Source organism: Herpailurus yagouaroundi, unplaced genomic scaffold (assembly GCF_014898765.1).
Source record: "Herpailurus yagouaroundi ecotype Mexico unplaced genomic scaffold, PumYag 163, whole genome shotgun sequence".
Lineage (NCBI taxonomy): Eukaryota > Metazoa > Chordata > Mammalia > Carnivora > Felidae > Herpailurus > Herpailurus yagouaroundi.
The window spans coordinates 55,767,642-55,791,458 of NW_024412404.1; the positions used below are offsets into that span (position 1 = coordinate 55,767,642).

At 43.6% G+C, this 23,817-nt stretch overlaps 1 protein-coding gene across 3 annotated transcripts; it reads left to right on the top strand.

Annotated features, from left to right (window-relative positions):
- Positions 1 to 759: 759 nt before the first annotated feature.
- Positions 760 to 22,829, top strand: DENND10 (DENN domain containing 10). 3 transcript variants are annotated; one of them, XM_040486596.1, is made up of 10 exons: positions 760 to 857; positions 3,377 to 3,573; positions 6,390 to 6,469; positions 10,578 to 10,726; positions 11,960 to 12,071; positions 13,790 to 13,890; positions 15,864 to 15,971; positions 18,828 to 18,922; positions 20,289 to 20,408; positions 21,433 to 22,829. In XM_040486596.1, the coding sequence occupies exons 1-10, from the start codon at positions 803 to 805 to the stop codon at positions 21,607 to 21,609; spliced, it is 1,194 nt and encodes a 397-aa protein (XP_040342530.1). In that variant the 5' UTR covers positions 760 to 802; the 3' UTR covers positions 21,610 to 22,829. The 3 variants fall into 3 exon arrangements, with proteins under 3 accessions (XP_040342530.1, XP_040342531.1, XP_040342532.1); XM_040486597.1 differs by lacking the exon at positions 20,289 to 20,408; XM_040486598.1 differs by lacking the exon at positions 6,390 to 6,469 and having other exon boundaries at positions 845 to 958.
- Positions 22,830 to 23,817: the final 988 nt, after the last annotated feature.

Sequence of the window (23,817 nt, forward strand, 5' to 3'; positions counted from 1 at the left end):
TCTCCCTCCACTAGAATGCTCTATCTTGTTCAACACTATATTCCCAAAGCTTTTTCAAATCTTCCGGGTTTTTTGTTTTGTTTCGTTTTGGTTTTGTTTGTTTTTGTTTTTGGGATGGATAGATGAATAGATGGATGGATGGATGAATGAGTGGATGGATGGATGGATGGATGGGTGGGTGGGTGGATGGATGGAGACCGTTCCTCCATACTCATGACTCCTCTTTTTAGCCGGCCTGGAGGGCAGAGGTAGAATGAGAAAAGACTGAGGAGGGGAGGGAAGATTGGAGTGGGTTGAAGAGAGGGCTTATGAAGATTGGATTAGAGGAATTGAGGAAAAATGCCCAGGCTGAGTTTTCCGAGCTTGAAGAGCTGAGGGCTGGGGCTCCTGGGTGGCTCAGGCGGTTGAGTGTCTGACTTGGGTTCAGGTCGTGGTCTCATGGTTTGTGAGTTCAAGCCCCGCGTTGGGCTCTGCACTGACAGCTCAGAGCCTGGAGCCTGCTTCGGATTCTGTGTCTCCCTCTCTCCCTGCCCCTCCCCTGCCTGTGCTCTGTCTCTCTCTCTGTCTCTCTCAAAAATAAATAACAACAACAAAAAAAAATTAAAAAAAAAAAAAAGATGTGAGGGCTGAAGGTGGTGGTGGGGGGGGCAGGAAGTCAGGGAGAATGGGACCCAAGCGGGGCCAGAGGGAGAGGCGGGGCCTTGATTGAGGGTGGGGCCGGATGGTGGGCGTGTCCTGGAGGAGGGGCGGGGCCTGCGAGCGGATTGTTGGGAGCGGCGCGCTGCGGCGGCGGCGGCGGAAAATGGCTGCTGCGGAGGCGGCGGACACTCAGCTGATGCTCGGAGTCGGGCTGATCGGTGAGGACGAAGGCGCCCTGCCCCGCAGTCCCGCGCCCCAGTTCGGCCTCCGCCTGGGCCCGGGGTGGCCTCTGCTCCCGCGGTCCCCGGCGCCGCCTGCGGTGAGGAGGTCGCGGCCCCTTCTCTGTTGGGCCGGGGCGGGGGGCTGCGGGGCGCGGGGGACCCGGCCAGCCGCCCTGGGCGGGTCCGCCTGTAGCCTCGCGTGGGACCCATCCGGGCGGGGCAGCAGGGCGGAGGGACCCCGGGCCTCCTGCCGGACGCCCCATGATGCACAGAAGCCCGGACGTCGAGGGTGACGGAGCTCCGGCGGCTGCGAGGGGCCGCTGCGCAGGCGGGGCAGGGGCTGGGCCGAGAGCGCGTAGTGGGCGGTGCGGGGTGGGGGGAGGCGGCGGGGAGACCTCGGAGCGTGCGGGAGGCACGCGTGACTGCCTGCCCGGCGCCCGGCTGGCCCCGATAATGTGATTGAGCAGTTCGAGTCACCGTGACCAACCGTGCCAGCCCCGAGTGCTGAGCATTATGCATGGATTATCTCCCGTTAAACTTCTACCACGGCTCCAGGGGGTGTGGGTAATGTTTGGTGACCACATTTCGGAGAAGCAGATGGAAGCCCAGGGTGTGCTTTGCGCACGGACGCGTACTAGGAAGCGGCGGAGCCAGGGTTGGGACCCTTGCGGTCTAGCCGCAGAGCCCTAACTCACACCAGTGGAGGAATCCTGTATCATGTGATAGAGCTCAGGCACGTAGCCGGCGTGTCTACACAATCATGTATGGCGGGATCCCGGTTAGATTTGAGGAATTGGTGGTTGAGGAAGTACGTTGGGATCTTTGGGTGTGCCTGAGCCGTGTGCAGTGTCTTAGGGTTGGGTGTTTCAAGGAACCATTCATCCCATTGGCGGCCGCGGGTTGCTTGAATGAACGTCTGTCGGTTCCCTGCGTGCCGTTGACCTTTGAAGTAATACTCCATTGAGATAACATTCTATTCCTCTAGTGTGGAAGAACGTTGCTTGCGTTTAGCAAAACTGGCTAACTGTGCTGATTATTTCTCAGTGTCTCAAAGGAGTGCATTTATCTGGGAATGGCTTCCTGTGTTTCTTTTTTTATTTCCCCTGTATTTATTTTTAATGTGGTTTTAGAACTGCTTCAAAACAAAACCTAAGTACTTCAAGCATCTTAGTCCTGCTTGAGGGTACTTGTGAATAAGGTTAGGTTAAATTCTGACTTTATCTGGTAACGGCAAAGACGAAGATGACTTACAATCATATTTTCAATTCAGATTTTTATTTTTCGTATGGAAACGGATTTAAAAGGAATTTGCTTCAAAATAATGGGGGAGGGGGACCATTAGAAACAAGGAGGGACCAGGTGTTGATAATTGCTGGAGCTGAATGATGGAGACGGGAATTCATTTTTTTATGAGCTTGATATTTTCCATAACAAAAATCTGCATCCATACTGCTATATGCACAGTAACTCTTTTTCTAAAGCTTAGGCTAGGTTATTGAGGTGTTTACTGTGATGAGGAAACTACATTATGTGACAGGATAACCATTATTATTATTACTATTGTTATTACATTATTATTATTACTATTACAATGTTAAATGTAGAATTTATACAATCAGTATATAACATGATTTAAAAGAAATTTCACCATTTTCATCATCTCCAGTTTTGTTTTTGACAAACACTTCCTGTGTATTTATTAAAGATCTTTCTAACTGATAAAAATGTAATGCTGAGGGGGCACCTGGGGGGCTCAGTTGGTTAAGTGACCAACTCAGGTCATAATCTCAAGGTTCGTGAGATTGAGCCCCACATTGGGCTCTCCACTGACAACGTGGAGCCTGCTTGAGACCCTCTCTCTCCTTGTCTCTCTGCCCCTCCCCTGCTCTCACTCTGTCTTCTCTTTGCTCTCTCAAAATAAATAAACTTAAAAAAAATTAAAAATTAAAATTTAATTTTAATTAAAATTAAAACAAAACGTAACGCTGAGTTTATGAATTTGTGTGGGAGGAGATAGGAAAGAACTCTGCCAAATTTAAGGCTCAGATTTTCTTTTCCTTAAAATTTTTTAATGTTTATTTATTATTGAGAGAGGGAGAGAGACAGAGCATGAGCAGGGGAGGGGCAGAGAGAGAGGGAGACACAGAATCTGAAGCAGGCTCCAGGCTCCGAGCTGTCAGCACAGAGCCCGATGCAGGGCTCGAACTCACGAACCATGAGACCACGGCCTGAGCCAATGTCGGATGCTTAACTGACTGAGCCACCCAGGTGCCCCTTAAGTTTTCATTCATGATTTGTTGTAAAAGGTTTTTACTCAGGTGGCCTAAAACTCGAGATCAGGAGAGCTGCATAATTGGACCAGCAGAGGTGGATGGGAATTTGGGGTCACACATGCTCCGGGATGCTTTGTAGAATGGGATGTGAAAACTGATTCCACTAAGTGCTTCTGAGTAACCAATCAATTCACTTCCTTGCTGCTGTTTGACATTCTCACAGTGACCATCTTTCCACCGTAGAAAAGGACACAAATGGAGAAGTTCTGTGGGTGTGGTGTTATCCCTCCACGACAGCTACTTTAAGGAATTTACTGCTGAGAAAATGCTGCCTTACAGATGAAAACAAACTTCTCCATCCCTTCGTCTTTGGTCAGTACAGAAGAACATGGTTTTATATCACAACAGTTGAAGTTCCAGATTCTTCAGTTTTGATAAAGGTATGACTGTATGAAGGTCTAACAACCAAAAATATTTAAAGTGACGTAACATTATTCCAGTGACTCTTAGCTTTAGACATTATTGCTCACAATACGCTTTTGAAAAATACCAGATATGCTTTTCACTGGGAATGTCCCCTTTCAAATTTCACTCTTATTCATTCTATGAATATTGGTTGGTGTACATTCTATTGACTGACCCTATGTCTGGTGTAGTGAAGTCCTTTCTGGGTTATACTCTGATGGAGTAGAAATGTAGACATGCAAAGTCGTGACCAATTAAAAGTGGAAAGAAGCATTTGTCCATAATTAAAAACCATTTTAAGTTTTTTTTTTTTCTTAAGTTTATTTATTTTGAGAGAGATTGAGCAGGGGACGGGCAGAGAACCTCAAGCAGGCTCCACACTGTCAGTGCTGAGCCCAGTGCGGGGCTCAAACTCAAACCATGAGATCATGACCTGAGCCAAGATCAAGAGTTGGACACTTAACCAATTGAGCCACCCAGGTGCCCCTAAGTTTGTTTGTTTGTTTGTTTGTTTGTTTTAAGTTTGTTTTGAGAGAGAGAGAGCATAGGAGGGGTAGAGAGAAGGAGAGAGAGAGAATCCCAAGCAGGCTCTGCACTGTTAGTGCAGAGCCTGACATGGGGATGGAACCCACAGACCACAAGATCATGATCTGATCCAAAGTCAAGAGCCAGAAGCTCAACTGACTGAGCCACCCAGGCGCCCCAAAAACCATTTTAAAAGATAAAATTATCCTTGGGATGCCTGGGTGGCTCAGTTGGTTGAGTGTCCGACTTTGGCTCAGGTCATGATCTCACACCTCAGTGGCTTTGGGTCTTGTGTCGGGCTCTGTGCTGACAGCCCAGAGCCTGGAGCCGGCTTCAGATTCTGTGTCTCCGTCTCTCCTTCTGTGTCTCCCTCCCCTCCCCGCTCAAAAATAAATAAATATTAAAAAAAAATTTTTTTAACTTTATTAAAAAAAAATTTTTTTTTAACGTTTTATTCATTTTTCAGACAGAGAGAGACAGAGCATGAACGGGGGAGGGGCAGAGAGAGAGGGAGACACAGAATCGGAAGCAGGCTCCAGGCTCTGAGCCATCAGCCCAGAGCCTGACGCGGGGCTCGAACTCACGGACCGTGAGATCGTGACCTGAGCTGAAGTCGGACGCTTAACTGACTGAGCCACCCAGGCGCTCCTATTTTTTATTTTCTTAAATTTGCATCCAAATTAGTTAGCATATAGTGAAGCAATGATTTCAGGAATAGATTCCTTAATGCCCCTTACCCCAAAAAATTTTTTAAAGATAAAATTATCCTTGATATAATTAAGAAAACTTTTTTTCATTTGTTTATGGATGGTAAGGATATGTTAGGAATAGAAAGGAGAGTTAAGGAAACATGTATTAAGTAGGCTTTTGTGTGTGTGTCATTTGATATGAACAGTATCAATGTGACATGTTGAAAACCAGTATGTGGTCACTGTGGGCTTTTCTAATTCCAAGTAACCATCAGGGTTTGTTTTTTGTTTTGTTTTTTTTTTTTCAAATAAAGAAATACTGGAAAGTGACGAAGCTCCTGGTGTGTGCCTGTGTGGGGACTTCTTTTACCATCTAGGGCTACTTTTATAGCCAATAATCATGAAACATGTCCAAGATATCAATTTAAATTTAAGGAGTTACTTTTAAAATAACAAGAAGGCAACAGTTTAAAACTGTTAGAGGTTTTGGGGCGCCTGGGTGGCGCAGTCGGTTAAGCCTCCGACTTCAGCCAGGTCACGATCTCACGGTCCGTGGGTTCGAGCCCCGCGTCAGGCTCTGGGCTGATGGCTCGGAGCCTGGAGCCTGTTTCCGATTCTGTGTCTCCCTCTCTCTCTGCCCCTCCCCCGTTCATGCTCGGTCTCTCTGTGTCCCAAAAATAAATTAAAAAAAATAATAATAATAAAACTGTTAGAGGTTTAAAACAAAACAGATTCATAATTAGAAAATTTAAATTTGCAAAAAGATAGTTTTCAATGTGTTATAAAATCTTTGGTTTATGTTCATTAAGTTCTTGCTGAAAAGTCTTGATGTGTTGAATAGGTTTATCTGTGTTTTGTTCCATAGAATGCCAATAGCAGCAACATCGATTTCAAATCTGCTTTTCAGATTTGAAAAATGACAAGATTTAGAGGTAGTTCTTATACTTAAGAATATGATTTCTAAAAATGTATTTCTTAAATGCTTTGCCTTTTATAAAGTCCTGAATTTTATCTCATTAATGGGAATAATAGGTATATGATTAGAAGAAATTTATATTTATAATAATAGAGGAGTATAGACAAATGAAGCTTATTGTTACAGTGTGCTTTCTACAGAGATTATATGGCATTCTGTAGAGCATTGACTATTTCAGGAACTGTGATCTTACTGTGTGTATTTTTGTTGTTTTGTATCCTCTTTCATTATTAAGAGTTGATAAATTGGTAGATCTGATATGACATTTCTAATTCTGCTTTGATGAGGTTAGAATACTTTAAATGAAAACTCACATTTTTGATATTTGAAATATATTTGTGTTTTTGAAAAGATGTTAACTCTAAAAGTACTACATTCTTATCTAAGAAATGAAATATATAGGTATATATAAGTACATATCTTTTATATGTGTGTATATAAACATAAAAGTATAAACAAGGAAGTGAGAACTTGGTTACGTTTTGATCTTTTCTTTTTAATGCTGTTATGTCTTGTACAAGAGGTTTGCTAGAATGTAGTAATAAAATTTAAATCTGTGAAAGTGTCTTTAAAAAGTATACTTTTTGTTTCTTTTGGACAGGTGACTCATTTTTCTATTGTTCTGACCGCCAAAGATTTTAATCCAGAGAAATATGCCGCCTTCACTAGGATATTGTGTAGGTCTGTATGAAAACTGTATTAAATGCTATCCTACAAAAATGAAGATCTTGCTCGGTAGTTACATAGCAGATATCTACACGGAGGAAGCAAATTTCAGCCCTCTGCTTCCCCAACTTAATCTTTACTGGCCCTCTGGAAACTTCTGTAAGAGGAACTTTCTCTTCTGCTTTTATGACACTGCTCTTATTTGGGAAAATGGTAGAAGGGAGGAGGAAAAGCAATTTACACAACCATTGTAGTTCTTGGGTATTTGAGTCACTTGCTACTGTTGGCCTGACAGCTTCTGCTCACTTCCAATCTAGAACTTTCCTTAGCAGGACGGATAAATTAAGTGCTGGCGAAGTGGTAAGCTAGTTTATACGTGTCAAGGTCTGTGTGGGGGAGTCATTTTGGGGAAAGTTAATGAGCATTTTGAATTATGCAAAAACGCAGGAAAATACTTCTTTTTATTTATTTATTTATTTTTTTTAATTTTTTTTTTTCAACGTTTATTTATTTTTGGGACAGAGAGAGACAGAGCATGAACGGGGGAGGGGCAGAGAGAGAGGGAGACACAGAATCGGAAACAGGCTCCAGGCTCTGAGCCATCAGCTCAGAGCCTGACGCAGGGCTCGAACTCACGGACCGCGAGATCGTGACCTGGCTGAAGTCGGACGCTTAACCCACTGCGCCACCCAGGCGCCCCAAGGAAAATACTTCTTAGCTGGAATGCTGGGAAGCTGAGAATCTGATTAATTGGTTAATAGTGATTCAGGTAAACTTCTTTAGTTTCATCCCAGCTGTTGAAAAATTTTATGTAAAATATACCAGTTTGCTTTCTTGCCTTGGTGAGCATATATAGTGGAGTTAATCAAACCTTTCTTGTATGTTGGGGAAATTAGTTTTTTCCTCAATCAGGGCTTTGACAGGGTTTTAGATTTTTTTTTTTTTTTAATATTGTTGTTACTAGATAGAATTGTAATTCTAGAGGTTATGTATTACAACATCAGCCCTCAGGCTTATGCTCAGTAAGTTGTTTTAGATGGGGTGGGGGGCAAAGGGAGTTGTTTTTGTGTTCCTCGCTATAAGCCTGATGAATGGTTGCTTTTTTGCCATTTTTATGTGTACACACACATGCTATCTATCTCTGGCTATCTATGTCTATATGTCTATATCCATAACTATATCTATATCTATATATCTATATCTCCATGTAGCAGAAGACTACTTTCTAATTACTTAAGGGTTTCTTTCAGGTAGGTTGTATTTTGACAGAATGAAGTTTTACTGTTTTGCAGCCAGCTATGATAAGAAAACCTTTTTGCTCTCTTAAGATAAGTTCCAGGTATATGGTTCATTGTAGAATATAAACAGTTGTCTGCTACCATGGCACTGACACAAAGGGAGATTATTGTTGTGAGAAGAGACGCTATCTAGAAGCCATGAGCTAAAAACACTGTAAAGCTGCTTTTGAACAAACGTTGGACTCCCATCTCATTTGACTGAGTCAGGGTTAGGTTTCCCAGTGAATTCACTGGGAAATATTCTTGGGCTCAAAATTTAAGATTGCTTTAGATTCCACTTCCTGCCCGGGAGGAAGCTGGAAGGTTCCTCAGCTTCTGTAGTGCCATGGCATTGTTGGGTTCTGGACTCTTCTCCTGTCACAGTTTAGGAGAAATGAGGACTGAGAGCTATTGGCAGCCATCTCTTCTGCCCCCTGCACCTTACTGCACTTACCCTTGCATGTGTACATACCCATATGCTTTTGCACACGCACACACTCCCTCTCCCCACTAACACATGTCTGTGTGCACAAGTACATAGACCAACACTTTCGATGCTGCTGCTTACCATGGAGGTGCTCCCTTCTGTTTCTGGGGAGGGGACAGGCAGGCGTGCCTTCCATAGCACACTGCTCACAGTGGCAGTGGAAGCCCACACGAGGGGGTTCGTTCCCTGTGTGGGATCCAGGTCATTTGCCACAACCCCCTTCATCTTCCGGAGCCTCCAGCTAGTGGCCGTGGTAGAGAACCAGGGTTTCACTTGGAACCAGTTGTCCGGGCCAGGTGTGACAGCCTCCGGCTGTCCCATCTGAGTAAGGTCCCCTGGGTTGCACTTTGTGGTTTTCCTATGGAATGATTTGGGGGGACCCTTCCTTTGTCAGTAGTTCATGGCCCAGGGTTGTTATGGAAAAAGTGATCTTATCCTACTACCCTTCCTGTGTTTCTCTTTTCCATTACTGTATATTGTTTCTATTTCACAGGGTTTTTTTTTTTTTTTTAAGTTTATTTATTTTGAGAAAGAGAGAGACTGAGTGTGTGTGTGTGCACGCATACACACGTGAGCAAGGGAGGGGCAGAGAGAGGGAGAGAGGGAATCCCAAGCAGGCTCCACACTGACAATGGGGCCTGATGCAGGCCTCCAATTCATGAACAGTGAGATCATGACTTAGGCAGAAATCAAGAGTCGGACACTTAACTGACTGAGCCACTCAGGTGCCCATCTATTTTACAGTTTTAATGGTATATTGTTTGTTTGTTTGGTGGTGGTAACGTAAGCACACAGGAAAAAAAATACAGACAATACAGAAGGGTATACAGTGAAAACTAGGTCCCTTCCTCTCCCTATTCCTAGCCTTCAAATCTGCCTCCCGACCCCCACCCCGGGGCACTCCTGGGGCTGTTTTCTTTATATCATACCGGAGATATTTTCTCCATATAGAAGCATGTGTATGAGTTCATGGGTTTGACTATTTTATATGTAGGATAGCTTACCATATTCATTGTTCTCTACCTCTTTCCCTCAATTGTGCATTGAAGTAATTTAAAAACACTGGCTGGCTAGTAGTTACAACACTTGCTTTTTTCACTTAACCTACAATAAATACAGTTTGAAGTGATCTATTTTATTTTTAAAAATTTTTTTAAATCTTTTTTAATGTTTATTTTTGAGAGAGAGATAGAGCATGTGTGGGTTAGGGGAAGAGAGAGAGATGGAGAGAGAGAATCCCAAGCAGGCTCCACACTGTCAGCACAGAGCCCAACGAGGGGCTCAGACTCACGAACCGTGAGATCATGATCTGAACCGAAACTGAGAGTCAGACGCTTAACTGACTGAGCTACCCAGGTATCCCTCAAATGATCTGTTTTAAACAATAATTTTATTTTCTTTCCAGTTTTTTTAATCCATTTAGCTACTAAAAGGCTCAAGTAGGCCCAGTCCTGCTTCTCATGCAAAATTTAGATTTAGTTACTCACAGGAAGAGATTTCAGGGGAAGAGACTGATTTCACATGTGAGCTATAAATGTAGGCAGTTTCCTGTCAGCGTTTTCTAGAACTTGATGATGAATATATCTAGTGTATACTTACCACCAGAAACTTAAAGGAGTTTGATTTCTTAATTATCTAAATATAGTTACCTCTGGGAACTCTGATAATAAATATAGGTTCTATAATTACTGTTTTCTCTGTGAACAATGTGTAAAACTCCTTTCTTGTCAAAGGAAATCCCAGCAATAATAGAGTCCTTATGGCTAGAAGCACCATTTGTGAATATAAGACAGATAAAAATGCAATATTTTTTTTAAGAATAGTGGGCCCTCAGGGGCGCCTGGGTGGTGCAGTTGGTTAAGCATCTCAGCTCAGGTCATGATCTCATGGGTTCGTGAGTTCAAGCCCCACATCAGGCTGTGTGCTGATGGTGTGGAGCCTGCTTGGGATTCTGTCTCTCCTTCTTTCTGCCCCTCTCTGACTTGTGCGGGTGTGCACATGCTCTCTCTCTCTCTCAAAATAAATAAACTTAAAAAATAAAACTTAGGGAAAAAAAGAAAAGAGAAATGAGTCCTTAGAAAGTCCTTAGCTTACTCTCCTGCTCCAGTGGGCTATAGAGATGGAAGGAGAAAGCCAGCTTGAGGGAGTTGTTGGAGGTCTCTTGAATGGTTGTTTTTTCAGTACATTATCAAATTAAATTATAGAAGTAGTCATGTCATAAAAAGTTTCAGGCATGCAGAAACGTTATCAGCAGGTTGACTTAGATTTTTTAGGAAGTACCCATACCCAGCCTTGGGCGCATTGCTCTGTGTGGTTCATGCTATATAAAAGCATGGTTGTTTTTTGTCTTTTCTTACAGAATGTACCTGAAACATGGGAGCCCAGTTAAAATGATGGAGAGTTATATTGCAGTACTCACAAAGGGGATATGCCAGAGTGAAGAAAATGGCTCTTTCCTTAGCAAGGATTTTGATGCCCGAAAGGCTTATCTTGCAGGCTCCATCAAAGGTAAACACACACACACACGCACACACACCCCACAAAACAAAAACCCATCCCGGATGGTTCCATCCCAACAACAAGATCCCCAAGCCAAGGGCAATCCTCATTGTACTCTAATATTCCATCTTTCTGTATATTTTCATCTATGTAATATTTATTTGCTATACAGGAGGGTAGTTCAACTTCTACATTGCCTTATTTGATTAGAATTCTGTTGTAGGAAAGCAGATTTTTGTGGTGGCCCTTTCCACACGATTCTGACTGTTAATAATACAGAAATGTTCTTTTGTGGGTAAGCTGAATTTCACAGCTTGAGTATCTGCCGACTTCCATAGTTTTTCTTTCCTTACATTTTAGCAGTTACTTCCTCCATGTGGAGAGCTCAGGCCCCTGACCCAGAGTTCCTCTTCTAACTCTCCGCCTTCCTCTCCCAACTGGAAAATCCAAAACAGCAGTGCAGGGCTAAGCCACAGATTTCAGGGTCCTTAAAAGGGAGGAAAGGGGAAATGCTGGCCTTCACTCTTGTCCTCCTACAGCACCTGTCTTAGCTCTTGAACCTGCTGTTCTATATGGTTTCTAAGCATCCTTGTTGACAGGTTTGTTTAGCTGTCTCAAAAGGACTTACATAATGACGTATGTATTGGTGGAAGGGTGGTGTCCATGAACTTTTATTTATCTATTATTATTTTTGAATGTTTATTTATTTGAGAGAGAGAGAGCCAGTGGGGTTGGCGCAGATAGAGAGAATCCCAAGCAGACTCTGTACTGTCAGTGTAGAGCCCTATGTGGGGTTGTGGGATCCCACAAACTGTGAGATCATGAACTGAGCCGAAATCAAGAGTCAGTTGCTTAAGCCACTGAGCCACCCAGGTGCTCCAGAGTAAACTTTTTTTTTTTTTTTTAAACCTAAGGGTGTTGTTTCATGACACAGAAAGATACTGGTTCCCTTCATATCATTTATTCCACTTTCTTTGGGCTCTGGCTTCATCTGTGCATCCAGTGCAGAGTCCCTTGGAGGAGGGTCAGGTTTAGGCTGTCATAGCACCCATCCTAGGGAGCAGATGTCTGGATTTATATGCTCATCCAGTGCATAAGGTGCTTTTTTATTCTCTGTATTGAAAATAATTCTGTATACAGAAAATAAACTCTGCATTTATTGGAAAGAATTCCTTCCAATAAAAATGTTATTTTCTTACATATTATTTAATGCAGTAATATTATAATTTCTTGTGTTTTAAGACATTGTATCTCAGTTTGGAATGGAAACCGTTATCTTACACACAGCACTGATGCTAAAGAAAAGAATTGTCGTCTATCACCCCAAAATAGAAGCTGTCCAGGAGTTCACCAGGTATGTCTCTGGTCATTAAAATGTAGAGGCTTTGTTGGCAGCTGATTTGGGGCAGTCTGTGTTCCTGTGTGCTCTGTTCTGTTACACATTTGGTATAAATAGAATGTGGTAGGCTGTGGGTGAAATGCTATCTTGGTCTAATGTTTCAGGTGAGCTTTAGTAGTTCAAGGTCACCAAATTTGGGCAGATTCTTCTTTAAATTTAGAAATAAGAATATTTTAGAGCAGGGAGTTTGAACTTTTCCTTGCCAGACCATAAATTTTTTTAGGCTTGGAGGCCATAAGTTCTCTGTCCCAACCACCCAACTGCCAGTCGTGCATATGTAAATGAATGAGCATGGCTGTGTTCCAGTAAAACTTTATGTGCAAAGACAGACAGCTGATCCATGGCCATAGTTTCCTGACCCCTGTTTTAAGTAAGTTATTTCTTTTTTCTTTTTTCACTTTTACCACAGATTTTCTCTTTTTTTAAAAAAAAACATTTATTTATTTTTGAGAGACAGAACACAAGTAGGGGAGGGGCAGAGAGAGAGGGAGATACAGAATCTGAGGCAGGCTCCGGGCTGTCAGCGCGGAACCCGACATGGGGCTTGAACACACAGACCACGAGATCATGACCTGAGCCGGAGTCTGATGCTTAACGGACTGAGCCACCCAGGTGCCCCTCTCTTATTTTTATAATAAAGATGTTTTGAAAGTTTTTTCTTTACCAAATCTAACTTGTTCATAGATTCTTTTTTAAAAACAAGAGAACCTAGCTTTTGTGCTTACTGTATGCCAGCTGTTGTATAAATCACCTCAATTGTTAAATTTACTCGTGACACGAACTTTGCAAGGAACTTTGCCTTCTTTTACGGATGAGAAAATTGAGGCTCCAGGAGGCTGACTGGTTAGAAAACGGGAAAAAGAAGGTTTGGTAGTCAGAAGAACTTGGGTTAAAATCCTGGAGGGCGCTTTACTCGCTCTGTGACCGCATCCAGGATACTTAAACTTTCTAAGCCTCCGTCTCTGTATCTGTAAAATGAAGATAACAATGCCCACTTCGTAAGCCTGTTGTCAGGACTGGAGATGCCGTGTGTGAAGTACTTGGCGTGTGCCTTGCTCATCATGTGCGCTCTGGAAGTGAGGACTGCTGTCATTGCGATTGCCACCCAGTCACCCTTTCCCTCTACATCTATGCTTCTGGAACGGGGATGTCCACAGCTTGGGAAACATAGCAGGGCAACAGCGGAGTCACCATACCTCAGTTCAATTCGTCACCTCTCTCTGCGGCAGCTGTTTCACTGGTTTTTTCAAGGAAACTTACTTTGTATAAAAACAAACACAAAGTGGTTTGCAAGTTCGATTGGAACTTTAAACATAGAAGTGAGAGACTTCAAAAAAAATGTTGCTTGCAGGGCCCCGCTCTGGATTTTACCCTCAGACTCCCTCCGTAGCGGTTTGCGGAGTGAGGCTTTTGGAGGAAAACTTCAGAAGTGTTACTCCTTGCCACCACGGAGATGTTTTGAAACTTCACCTTGAGCTTTTTGTAGCTAATCTGACCCAAAAAGGCAGAGTTGAAGACATTGCATTACTTTAATTTGAAGCCTGGAGGTCGGGGCACGTGTAGTCTTCATTCTCCCCTCTGCCTCTGACAGCCAGCTCTGTCCTCGGGAGGAAGAGGGAGGAGGGTGCGGGTGCGGGCCAGCAACCATTCGAGTTCTTGTCTTCGTTCCCCAGGACTCTGCCTGCCCTGGTGTGGCATCGACAGGACTGGACCATACTTCATTCCTATGTGCACCTCAGTGCCGAGGAGCTGGAAGCCCTGCGGATGTGCCCAGGTAGACAGTGGGGGTCTCGCAGGAGGAGAGGCTTGGCGTTCACCTGGTTTGGGGGAGGACTTTTTTCTGGCCTTCCCAAAGGGACTACTGATGATGCCTTATTTCTTTGGTAAATGCGACCAATTTTTTTTCCTTAAAAATTTTATTTTTTTTCACATTTTATTTTATTTTTTATTTTTATTTTTTAAAATTTACATCCGATTTAGTTAGCATAGAGTGCAACAATGATTTCAGGAGTAGACTCCTTAATGCCCCTTCCCCATTTAGCCCATCCCCCCTCCCACAACCCCTCCAGTAACCCTCTGTTCTCCATATTTAAGAGTCTCTTCTGTTTTGTCCTCCTCCCTGTTTTTATGTTATTTTTGCTTGCCTTCCCTTATGTTCATCTGTTTTGTCTCTTAAAGTCCTCATAGGAGTGAAGTCATATGATATTTGTCTTTCTCTGACTAATTTTGCTTAGCATAATACCCTCTAGTTCCATCCATGTAGCTGCAAATGGCAAGGTTTCATTCTTTTTGATTGCCAAGTAATACTCCATTGTGTATATATATACCACTTCTTTATCCATTCATCCATCGATGGACATTTGGGCTCTTTCCATACTTTGGCTATTGTCAATAGTGCTGCTATAAACATGGGGGTGCATGTGTCTCTTCGAAACAGCACACCTGTATCCCTTAGATAAATACCTAGTAATGCTGTTGCTGAGTCATAAGGTAGTTTTATTTTTAATTTTTTGAGGAACCTCCATACTGTTTTCCAGAGTGGCTGCACCAGTTTGCATTCCCACCAGCAGTGCAAAAGAGATCCTCTTTCTCCGCATCCTCGCCAACATCTGTTGTTGCCTGAGTTGTTAATGTTAGCCATTCTGACAGGTGTAAGGTGGTATCTCATTGTGGTTTTGATTTGTTTTTCCCCGATGATGAGTAACGTTGAACATTTTTTCATGTGTCAGTTGGCAATCTGGATGTCTTCTTTTAGAGAAGTGTCTTTTCATGTCTTTTGCCCAATTCTTCACTGGATTATTTGTTTCTTTGGGTGTTGAGTTTGATAAGTTCTTCAATGTTTATTTTTGAGAGAGAGAGCGAGAGAGAGACAGAGTGTGAGCGGGGGAGGGGCAGAGAGCGAGGGAAACACAGAACCCGAAGCAGGCTCCAGGCTCTGAGCTGTCAGCACAGAGCCCGACACAGGGCTTGAACTCACAAACCATGAGATCATGACCTGAGCCTGATGCTTAACTGACTGAGCCCCTGAGGTGCCCTGAGTTCGGTAAGTTCTTTATAGATTATGGATACTAACCCTTTATCTGATATGTCTTTTGAAATATCTTCTCCCGTTCTGTCGGTTGCCTTTTAGTTTTGCCGATTGTTTCCTTCACTGTGCAGAAGCTTTTTATTTCGATGAGGTCCCAGTAGTGAATTGGTCCTCAATTTTTTTTATTTGTTTTTCATTGTATTGCTCTGTGAAATGTGAAAAGTCTGGTAGCTATTTTCTTAACATCAGTTCCAAACTTCTGTTAATTCTTGAGTTGTCCTGATTCCTTTAGCATTTATTTGTATCAGATCTGAAACTGGTGAAAGATGATGCCGTCCCCAGCACGCTGTCCCTGAGAAAGCCGGGCGTGTGGCTGTGGTTGCTTAGAGACAGAGACCTACAGGGGGAGCATTGGTCAAGAGAATCCTTGCTACCTCTACCTCGGCTGTCATTCTTGACCTGAATAGCAGTAACTGAAAAGTAAATGCCTTCTTCTTTGACACTACAATGTAGTTTTGGGGACGTTTTGAGTTGGAAGGGTTTCTTCAGGCAACTGTCAATAATGTAGTCTGAAGAAATGCCAGAGGGTACAGCTGATGTCCCCTGAATAAAGCAGTGAAGAAAAGCAGCTGGTGAACGTTTAGAGTCCATTCTCTTTTGACCCGTTCACAACAGGATTTGTTCCCATTCCGGTAATGTGGGTCATCTTTGTCATGCAGGTTACATCGCTGGGTTTGTGGACTTGGAGGTGAGCAACAGGTCAGACCTCTATGACGTGTTTGTGAATCTGGCAGATCGTGAGATTACCATTGCCCCACTTGCGAAAGGTTAGTTCTCTCTTGCGTCGTTGATACAAAATGTAAGCCAAGCAGTTATACTTTTTAAAATTAATTTCTTAAAATTTTAATTCCAGTGTAGCTAACATACAGGGTTATGTTTCAGGGGTTCAGTACAGTGATTCAACACTTCCACATGCTACTCAGGGCTCATGAAGATAAGTGTGCGCATAATCTCCTCGATCGGTTTCACCCATCCTCCCGCCCACCTGAAGCAGTTGTATTTTTTTTTAATGTTTATTTATTTTTTTTTTATTTTTGAGAGACAGAGAGACAGCATGAGCAGGAGAGGGCAGAGAGAGAGAGAGAGAGAGAGAGAGGGAGACCCAGAATATGAAGCAGGCTCCAGGCTCCGAGCTGTCAGCACAGAACCTGACGCGGGGCTTGAACTCACCAGTCGTGAGATCATGAGCTGAGCTGAAGTCGGACGCTCAACTGACTGAGCCACCCAGGCGCCCCTGAAGCAGTTGTATCTTTAGGCTGATGCTCTAAAACTGGTATTCAAGGGCCTGCTTTGCCCACTGTGCTGAAACTGGAGAGATTTTCTGTGTCTGGAACATAGCATTTATTCTTACAGGCCAGCCATGTTAGTAGTACATTCTGGGTGCTTATGCTGTACAGTATATGTTAATAAGATAGTGTCTTTTTTTTGTAATGTTTATTTATTTACTATGAGAAAGTAAGCGTGAGTGGGGGAGCGGCAGAGAGAGGGAGAAAGAATCCCAAGCAGTCTCCGTGCAGTCAGCACAGAGCCGGACGTGGGGCTCCATCATCTGAACCTTTGAGATATGACCTGAACTGAGATCAAGAGTGGACACAACCGACTGAGCCACCCAGGTGCCCAATAGGATAGTGTCTCTATCTCGTTTCTCAACTTTTCTGTTTAAACAAGCTGTATGAGTTACCTATTGCTGCATAACAAATCACTTTTAAACCTAGTAGTTTAAAACAGCAAATATTGGGGCACCTGGGTGGCTCGTTCGGTTAAGCGTCCGATTTCGGCTCAGGTCATGATCTCATGGTCTGTGAGTTCGAGCCCCGTGTTGGGCTCTGTGCTGACAGCTCAGAGCCTGGAGCCTGTTTCGGATTCTGTGTCTCCCTCTCTCTCTGCCCCTCCCCTGTTCATGCTCTGTCTCTCTCTGTCTCAAAAATAAATAAACCTTAAAAAAAAAAAATTAAAACAGCAAATATTTATTATCTCACAGTTTTAGGACTGACTTAGCTGAGAGGTTCCGACTCAGGGTCTCTCATGAGGTTTCGATCAAGATACTGCCAAGGCAGGGGCACCTGGGAGGCTCAGTTGGTTAAGGGTCTGACTTCGGCTCAGGTCATAATCTCATGGTTCGTAGGTTCGAGCCTCATGTTGGGCTCTGTGCTAACAGTTCAGAGCCTGGAGCCTGCTTCGGATTCTGTATCTTCCTCTCTCTCTCCGCCCCTCTCCTGCTCATACTCTGTCTTTCTCTCAAAAATAAATACACATTAAAAAACAAAGATATTCCCAAGGCTTCAGGCATCCAAAGTCTCAGCTTCTAAGCTAACTTTTAGCAGGAGGCCTCACCACCTGGCCTCTCTGTAGGGCAGCTTGAGTATTCTCATGACATGACAGCTGGCTTCCCCAAGAGTGAGTGATCCAAGAGACAGAAAGACCACAGTGCCTTTTCTGACCTAGTCTCAGAAGTCATATGCCAATTCTTCCATATTCTATTTGTTAGAAGGAAGCCATTAAGTCCAGTCCCCACGTAAGAGAGAGGAAGTAGGCTCCACCTCTTAAAGGACAGAGAATGAAAAAGGGCGTAGAAATTTATTATTGCACAAGGACTGAACATGAATCCTGTATGGAAAATCTTTTTGAATGATGTGTCAGTAAGCAAAAGGGAATGGAGGTGAGTATTGCCCTTTGTAAAGCCAGAGTGATAGGATACTAGCTGTGGCCAGGGCCACTTATATTGCTGGAGCATTAGGACCAGAAAGGGTGGCCATCTCCTGTCGCCTTCTGTTGCTCCGAGTATATAAGATGAGCTCATCTCAAATCAACACCATTCAAATGGAGTTTGTCCCTTGGAGGAACAAACAGAAATTTCTGTTCATCTTTTTGCTGCAGAAAAGGAGCAGTGTATGTAAATCGTGTGACTTAGGTTGTTTCCTTTGCACATTCTGAGGGTCTTCACACACTGGAATGTTCAGCTGGCTTCTGCAGAACTGATAGGATGCTCTGCTGCTATAGGATCCCCACCAGAAGGTTCCACTTGAATTTTTTTTTTAAATGTTTATTTCTTTTTGAGAGAGAGACAGAGCATGAGTGGGGAAGGGGCAGAGAGAGAGGGAGACACAGAATCCGAAACAGGCTCTAGGTTCTGAGCGGTCAGCACAGAGCCCGACGCGGGGCTCGAACTCATGAATGTGAGATCATGACCTGAGCCGAAGTGGGACTTTTAACCAACTGAGCCACCCAGGCCCGCGAGTTACACTTGAATTCTTAACCGTAAAGACCTGCGTAGGGAGGTCAGGCTCTTGGCTTAAAATCACAACTTACTTGTAGTCAGTAGTTTTCATTAGGTCTTGTCTAGGAAGAAAAACAAAATTTCTCATCAGGTAGGTGTGAAGGAGAAACCTGGTATTGGCGTGTTTTTATTTTGAACGAAGTATAAATCGTGATTATGCCATGCCTCCTGGCACGTCCCTTGGAGTGATATCATATTTGCGTTCAGGATGAAGATGGAAATGTGGGCGGTTGTTGGTTGTTTTGAAAATTTCCTCCGTATGATGGTTTACATTTTCAAATAGGCAGCCTGGTTTTTATTATGTAAACTTCTAACTATCTACATAACTTCTGCTTGATCTCACCAGAGGCCATGACAATGGGCAAACTGCACAAAGAAATTGGTCAGCTGATTGTTCAATCGGCAGAAGATCCGGAGAAGTCAGACGGCCAAGTCATACAGGTAACTCCTCAGTCCCCTGCCTTACTGAGAGTTGTGTAGTGGTGGTGCCGGGCAGCGTGTGGCAGAGCTGCCTGGGGTGCGGGGAGCCGTGAGAAGCCGTAGGCAGATGCTGGCACGAGGGTCTGCAGGGTGGCCCTGGTTAGAGGAGCGGGCGGAGGCCCACCGTAGCCAAATAGTTATCAGGCTCTGGGGACAGATACATGCAGGGGGCTGGTGACAGGTGTGACCCCCAGCTGGTCTGGAATGCTTTCCTGAGCGAACGCATTCTGTGCTCCAGCAGAATTTTCACGGAGGGACAACTTTCAAGAGATAGTTGCTGCTGAGGACTAGAGAGAGCGACTCAGTCTAGCTTCGATGTACTGTGTCCAGAACAGCAGTAAGCAAGCATGTAGTCAGATCCCTGCCAAAGGTAGCAGACTCTGGGCTCACACCCTGCAGGGCTAGCCCCGCTGTGGGGTCTCCCTGTCAAGCTGGCCAGAGCTTCCATGTGGATCCTCCCCTCTCCCCTTTCTGGATCGGGATGGCTGGAGAGTTTACTCAAGCCTGTCCCTGTGGTGATGACAGCCCTCCTGTGCACCACAGCCTGCCAGCTCCTTTCCTGTCTGCTGCCGGTTTGCATTGCGCCTGTTCCCAGCTCCTTACTCTTCTCCCGGGATACACTTCCATCCTGGCCTCCGGGCCCTGGCTCATCTAGACCCTTGTGTCATCCCGTGGGGGCCAGAGGCCTGGAAGGATTGTCTCCCACTGTCTGTACCTGTGCCACCTCATCAGGGGTGGGGGTGGGGGGGCTCTGATAGGCAGGCCCTACTCATCTGGCTGGACCCGGTTCTTTTTTCCATTTATTCATTCATTTATCCAGAAAATGTTTATTGAGCACTGACTATATGTCAGGCATGGGGCAGTAGGGTTGTATTTATTGGAGTAGATGAATAGGAAATAATGTAAGGGCACCTGGGTGGCTCGGTTGGTTAAATGTCTGACTCTTGATTTCAGTTCAGGTCATGGTCCCGTGTTTGTGAGTTCAAGCCCCACGTCGGACTCTGTGCTGGTGGCACAGAGCCTGCTTGGGATTCTCTCTCTTCTCTCTGCCCCTCCCCAGATCATGCTCGCTCTCTCTGTCTCTCTCTCTCTTTCTCTCTCTCTCTCTCTCTCTCTCTCAAAATACATAAATAAACTTAAAAACAAGTAAATGCCAGATCATTGTGAGCCATGAGAAATGAATGCTGTGATAGAAACAAAGGGTCAAGGTGAAGAATACTAGAGAAGAGATTAGACAGCTCTCCGAGGAGGTGACACGTGAGCTAAAGGTTGAGAGGAGCCACAGGTGTGACAGGAACCCCCCAGCAGCACCGTGCTTTCTGTTCAGCGCTGGTGGCCCATTGGCTCAGGCCAGGAAGAGTGGGGGGGGCTTGTCCTGAGAGCTGAGACTCTTCCTTTCCTACTGTGTGGATCATCACTGCCCATCCATCCCTCCATCAACGCTCAAGTAAAAATGCTGGCTCTTTACAACGTTGGTTATCTGTGTAAATAGGAGTTTTGTGTTACTGCGTTTTTCGTGGACTACAAGTGATACGCACGTGACTCAGTATAATGTATGATGAAATTGCCTGGCATATTATATTGTATGGGTTTGAAAATATTTGAATTAATGATATCAGCAAACCAAGAAAAAGACATGACTTTAATGTGAGCTCTCGTGAGTCATCAGCCATGCAAAGGACTGTCGGGAAAGAGGAATACAGCCCATGTGGCAGGTGCTGGGTTACTTATTCCAGGTAGAAGAGGATTTTGGGGGGTGGGGAGATTTGTTCTAAAAACAATACCAAGGTTCCTTAAAAATTCAACATAGGAATACCATAGACCCAGCAATTCTACTGGGTATATTTCAGAAAGAATTGAAAGCAGACACAGATAAGTAATTGTGCACTCAGGTTCACAGCAGCTCTATAAATAATAGCCAAAAGGTAAAAATAACCCAAATGTCCATCAGTGGATGAATGGATAAACAAAACGTGGTACATGCGTATGGTGGAATATCATTGAGCCTTAAAAGGCAATGAAGTTTAACATGTGCTACGACATGTATTAACCTTGAAAACATTATGCTAAGTGAAATAAGCCAGACACAAAAGGACAAATGTTGTGTGATTTCACTTATATGAGGTACCCAGAACCAGGCAAATTCACAGAAGCAAAAGGTAGAATGGTGGTTACCAGGCATTGGAGACAGGGATGGGGAGTTATTGTTTAATGGGTACAAGATTTCAGTTTGGGATGATGAAAAAGTTCTGGAAATGGGTAGTAGTCATAAAACACTGAATGTACTTGTTGTCACTTAAAAATGGCTAAAATGGCAAAAACATGGTGTTGGTTTTTCTGTTTTAAGTTTCATTTTTTGTAATGCATAAATAATTTGATAAACTTAAAAAATAGGAAGAATCTCTCCAAATGCAGCAAAAATTCGTATTTTTTGATGCTAACTTATGGCATATCTTCTTGTTCCATTAAAGGATATTTCTCTAAAAACTAGAGAAATCTTCACCCACCTGGAACCATTTTCAGAAGTTTCTGGTGATGGAGAAAAGCTAGTTCTCAATTTTGAGGCACTAAAGCAAAGACGATTTCCACCAGCAACAGAAAACTTCCTTTACCATCTAGCAGCAGCTGAGCAAATGCTGAAAATCTGACTGTGTGACAGCATATCCCTGATGAATGATAGAAAGTTCTCTCACCATGGTTATCCACTGTGTAAAATACTGAAAATAGCACAGAAAATGTTCTATTTTTAATGATTTATGTGAAAGTGTTGAGATTTGACCTGAAAAAGCCCTAAAACACATATGAAAACATTTCCGATGTCCTCCTGGTCAGATTCATGCCTGCGGTCAGGGTCAGACCAAGTGCTGTAACTACCACCTATGACGTGAGCAACGACGTGGTGTCCCGGCGTAAGAGAAAAAAAGCTCTGCCAAGTTTTAGTGCAAATCACAGCAAACCCGAAAGCCTTCATTATTATCAGTTCCACTTGTCCCATTGCGTAGCCACAAACGAATGGCTTACTTTCAGAAAGCTGCCTGAAATTTTGCTTTGTATTCTTCTAGGAAGAACTTTTATTCCTCATGAGGAACTCTACTTTCTGAGCCAAACTACTAAGTTTTCTGCAGAACTGTCCAGAAGATCATTCAAAAAAGATCCTGCAGTTGCACTTTCTTGTAAAAGAAAAGAATTCTTTTTCTTGGCCTTTAAACATTTTTGCCTATATTATGAGGATTTTGCATAGATTTTATACTTGAGTAGACAACTTTAATAATCCATATTTATATTGTCACAGAAGTAAACACTTGGCAAACTTAAGCCATTAGTACTCTTTAATTAATCCTGTTGCCAGCAATATTCTTTTGAAAAAGATGCCAGTCCTTATATGATAGAGCAAAAAGAAGCCCATTTTGGATATAAATGTCGGTATGAAGAAAATAGCAACTTTACATAATTACAAAGGCTAAGACCGGAGAGTGTCTTCATACTTCAGTGAAAGTAATTTGGCCACACTGGAAAGTATTCTTGTTCAGCTTATGTATCTTTTTCATAATTGGAGGCCTAAAAGTTGCAAAATAAGCATAGAGGTCTAAATTATGTATTTGTTATTATATGTGTTCATATTAATTATGAAAAATTATTTTACACTCACTACTGTTGTCCTTAGAAATCTTACCCAGAAAAACAGTTGCAAAAAAATCTCGTCTTTATTAGATCTTTCATTTATTCTTTGTGTTAGACATTTGTTAAGTAAAAATAAAAAATAGCCTTTTCCCCTCCCTCCTTGGGTGGGGGCAGGGAGGATCTGGAATGAGATGATGTTTACTAAGGCAAACAATTGAAGATTAAATCTGCACTTTATGAAAACGAACATGAACGTCTTTATCTCCATTTTTTGTATTACTATAGCAGTTAATGATCAAAGTTGTTAAAATTACAGATTTATGATGCAGAAATAAAATGAAAATATTTTGATATCCAACGAAATTTAGGCAGATGAAGAATTGTGCCCTCTTTCTGTAATGCTCCCCACTCGAAACAAAAGATAAAACCCTTTTGTCAATGCAGATGTGCTGGGAAGTTATTGCAAGGCCTGTTTGAAAGTTAAGGCGTTCAGCTCCTTGCCTCCGTGCCTGGCTCACCCCCTGCCCTCCCTGCCCTCGCCCTTCTCCATCCCCCATTTCCTAGAGCTGGCACTTGTGTCTTCTCCTTTGAAAAGGTGCCCTCGAGTTTCTACTCTGTCATCTGTTAGTGGCTAAGCCTCCACCTGGGTCCTTTGTGTGTTTTGTTCTTTCATTTTGTTTCGTGTATGCCTGTGGCTATACCGAGCCATCTGGTAGGCTTTTTTAAACAGTTTTGTTCATTTAGGCTTTTGTGAAACCCTTTTAACCAAGTTTGCAGATAACCATCATTCTGGCCCAGGGAACATTGAAAGCCTCAGATACATTCTTTGATGATTTGGGGCCGGGTGTGTTGGAAACGTTCCTCCAGCATGCAGATGTTAGGGTGCCTACTGTGCCATGCACTGCGTTGTGTCCTGAGGCTTTCCTTGATGCACAACACACACACTTCTTGCTCTCAAGGCATGCGGTCTGGGGGGGGCTCAGGGCCAGCAAACAGGCTATCCCACTGTGGTGTGGCCAGGCTAGATACAGTATGAGTGCTATGGGAGCACGTAGCAGGGGCACCTAATTCAGTACTGTGTATCCTAGAGGGCTTCCTGGAGGGAGTGATTGATGTCCAAGTCAGACCTGATGCATAAGCGAGAGTTAACCTGGAGCTGGGAACAGTTGATATGAAGGTCCAGGAAGGAAAGCCTGCAGCCCATATGAGGAACAGGGTATGGTCCAAAGTGAAGA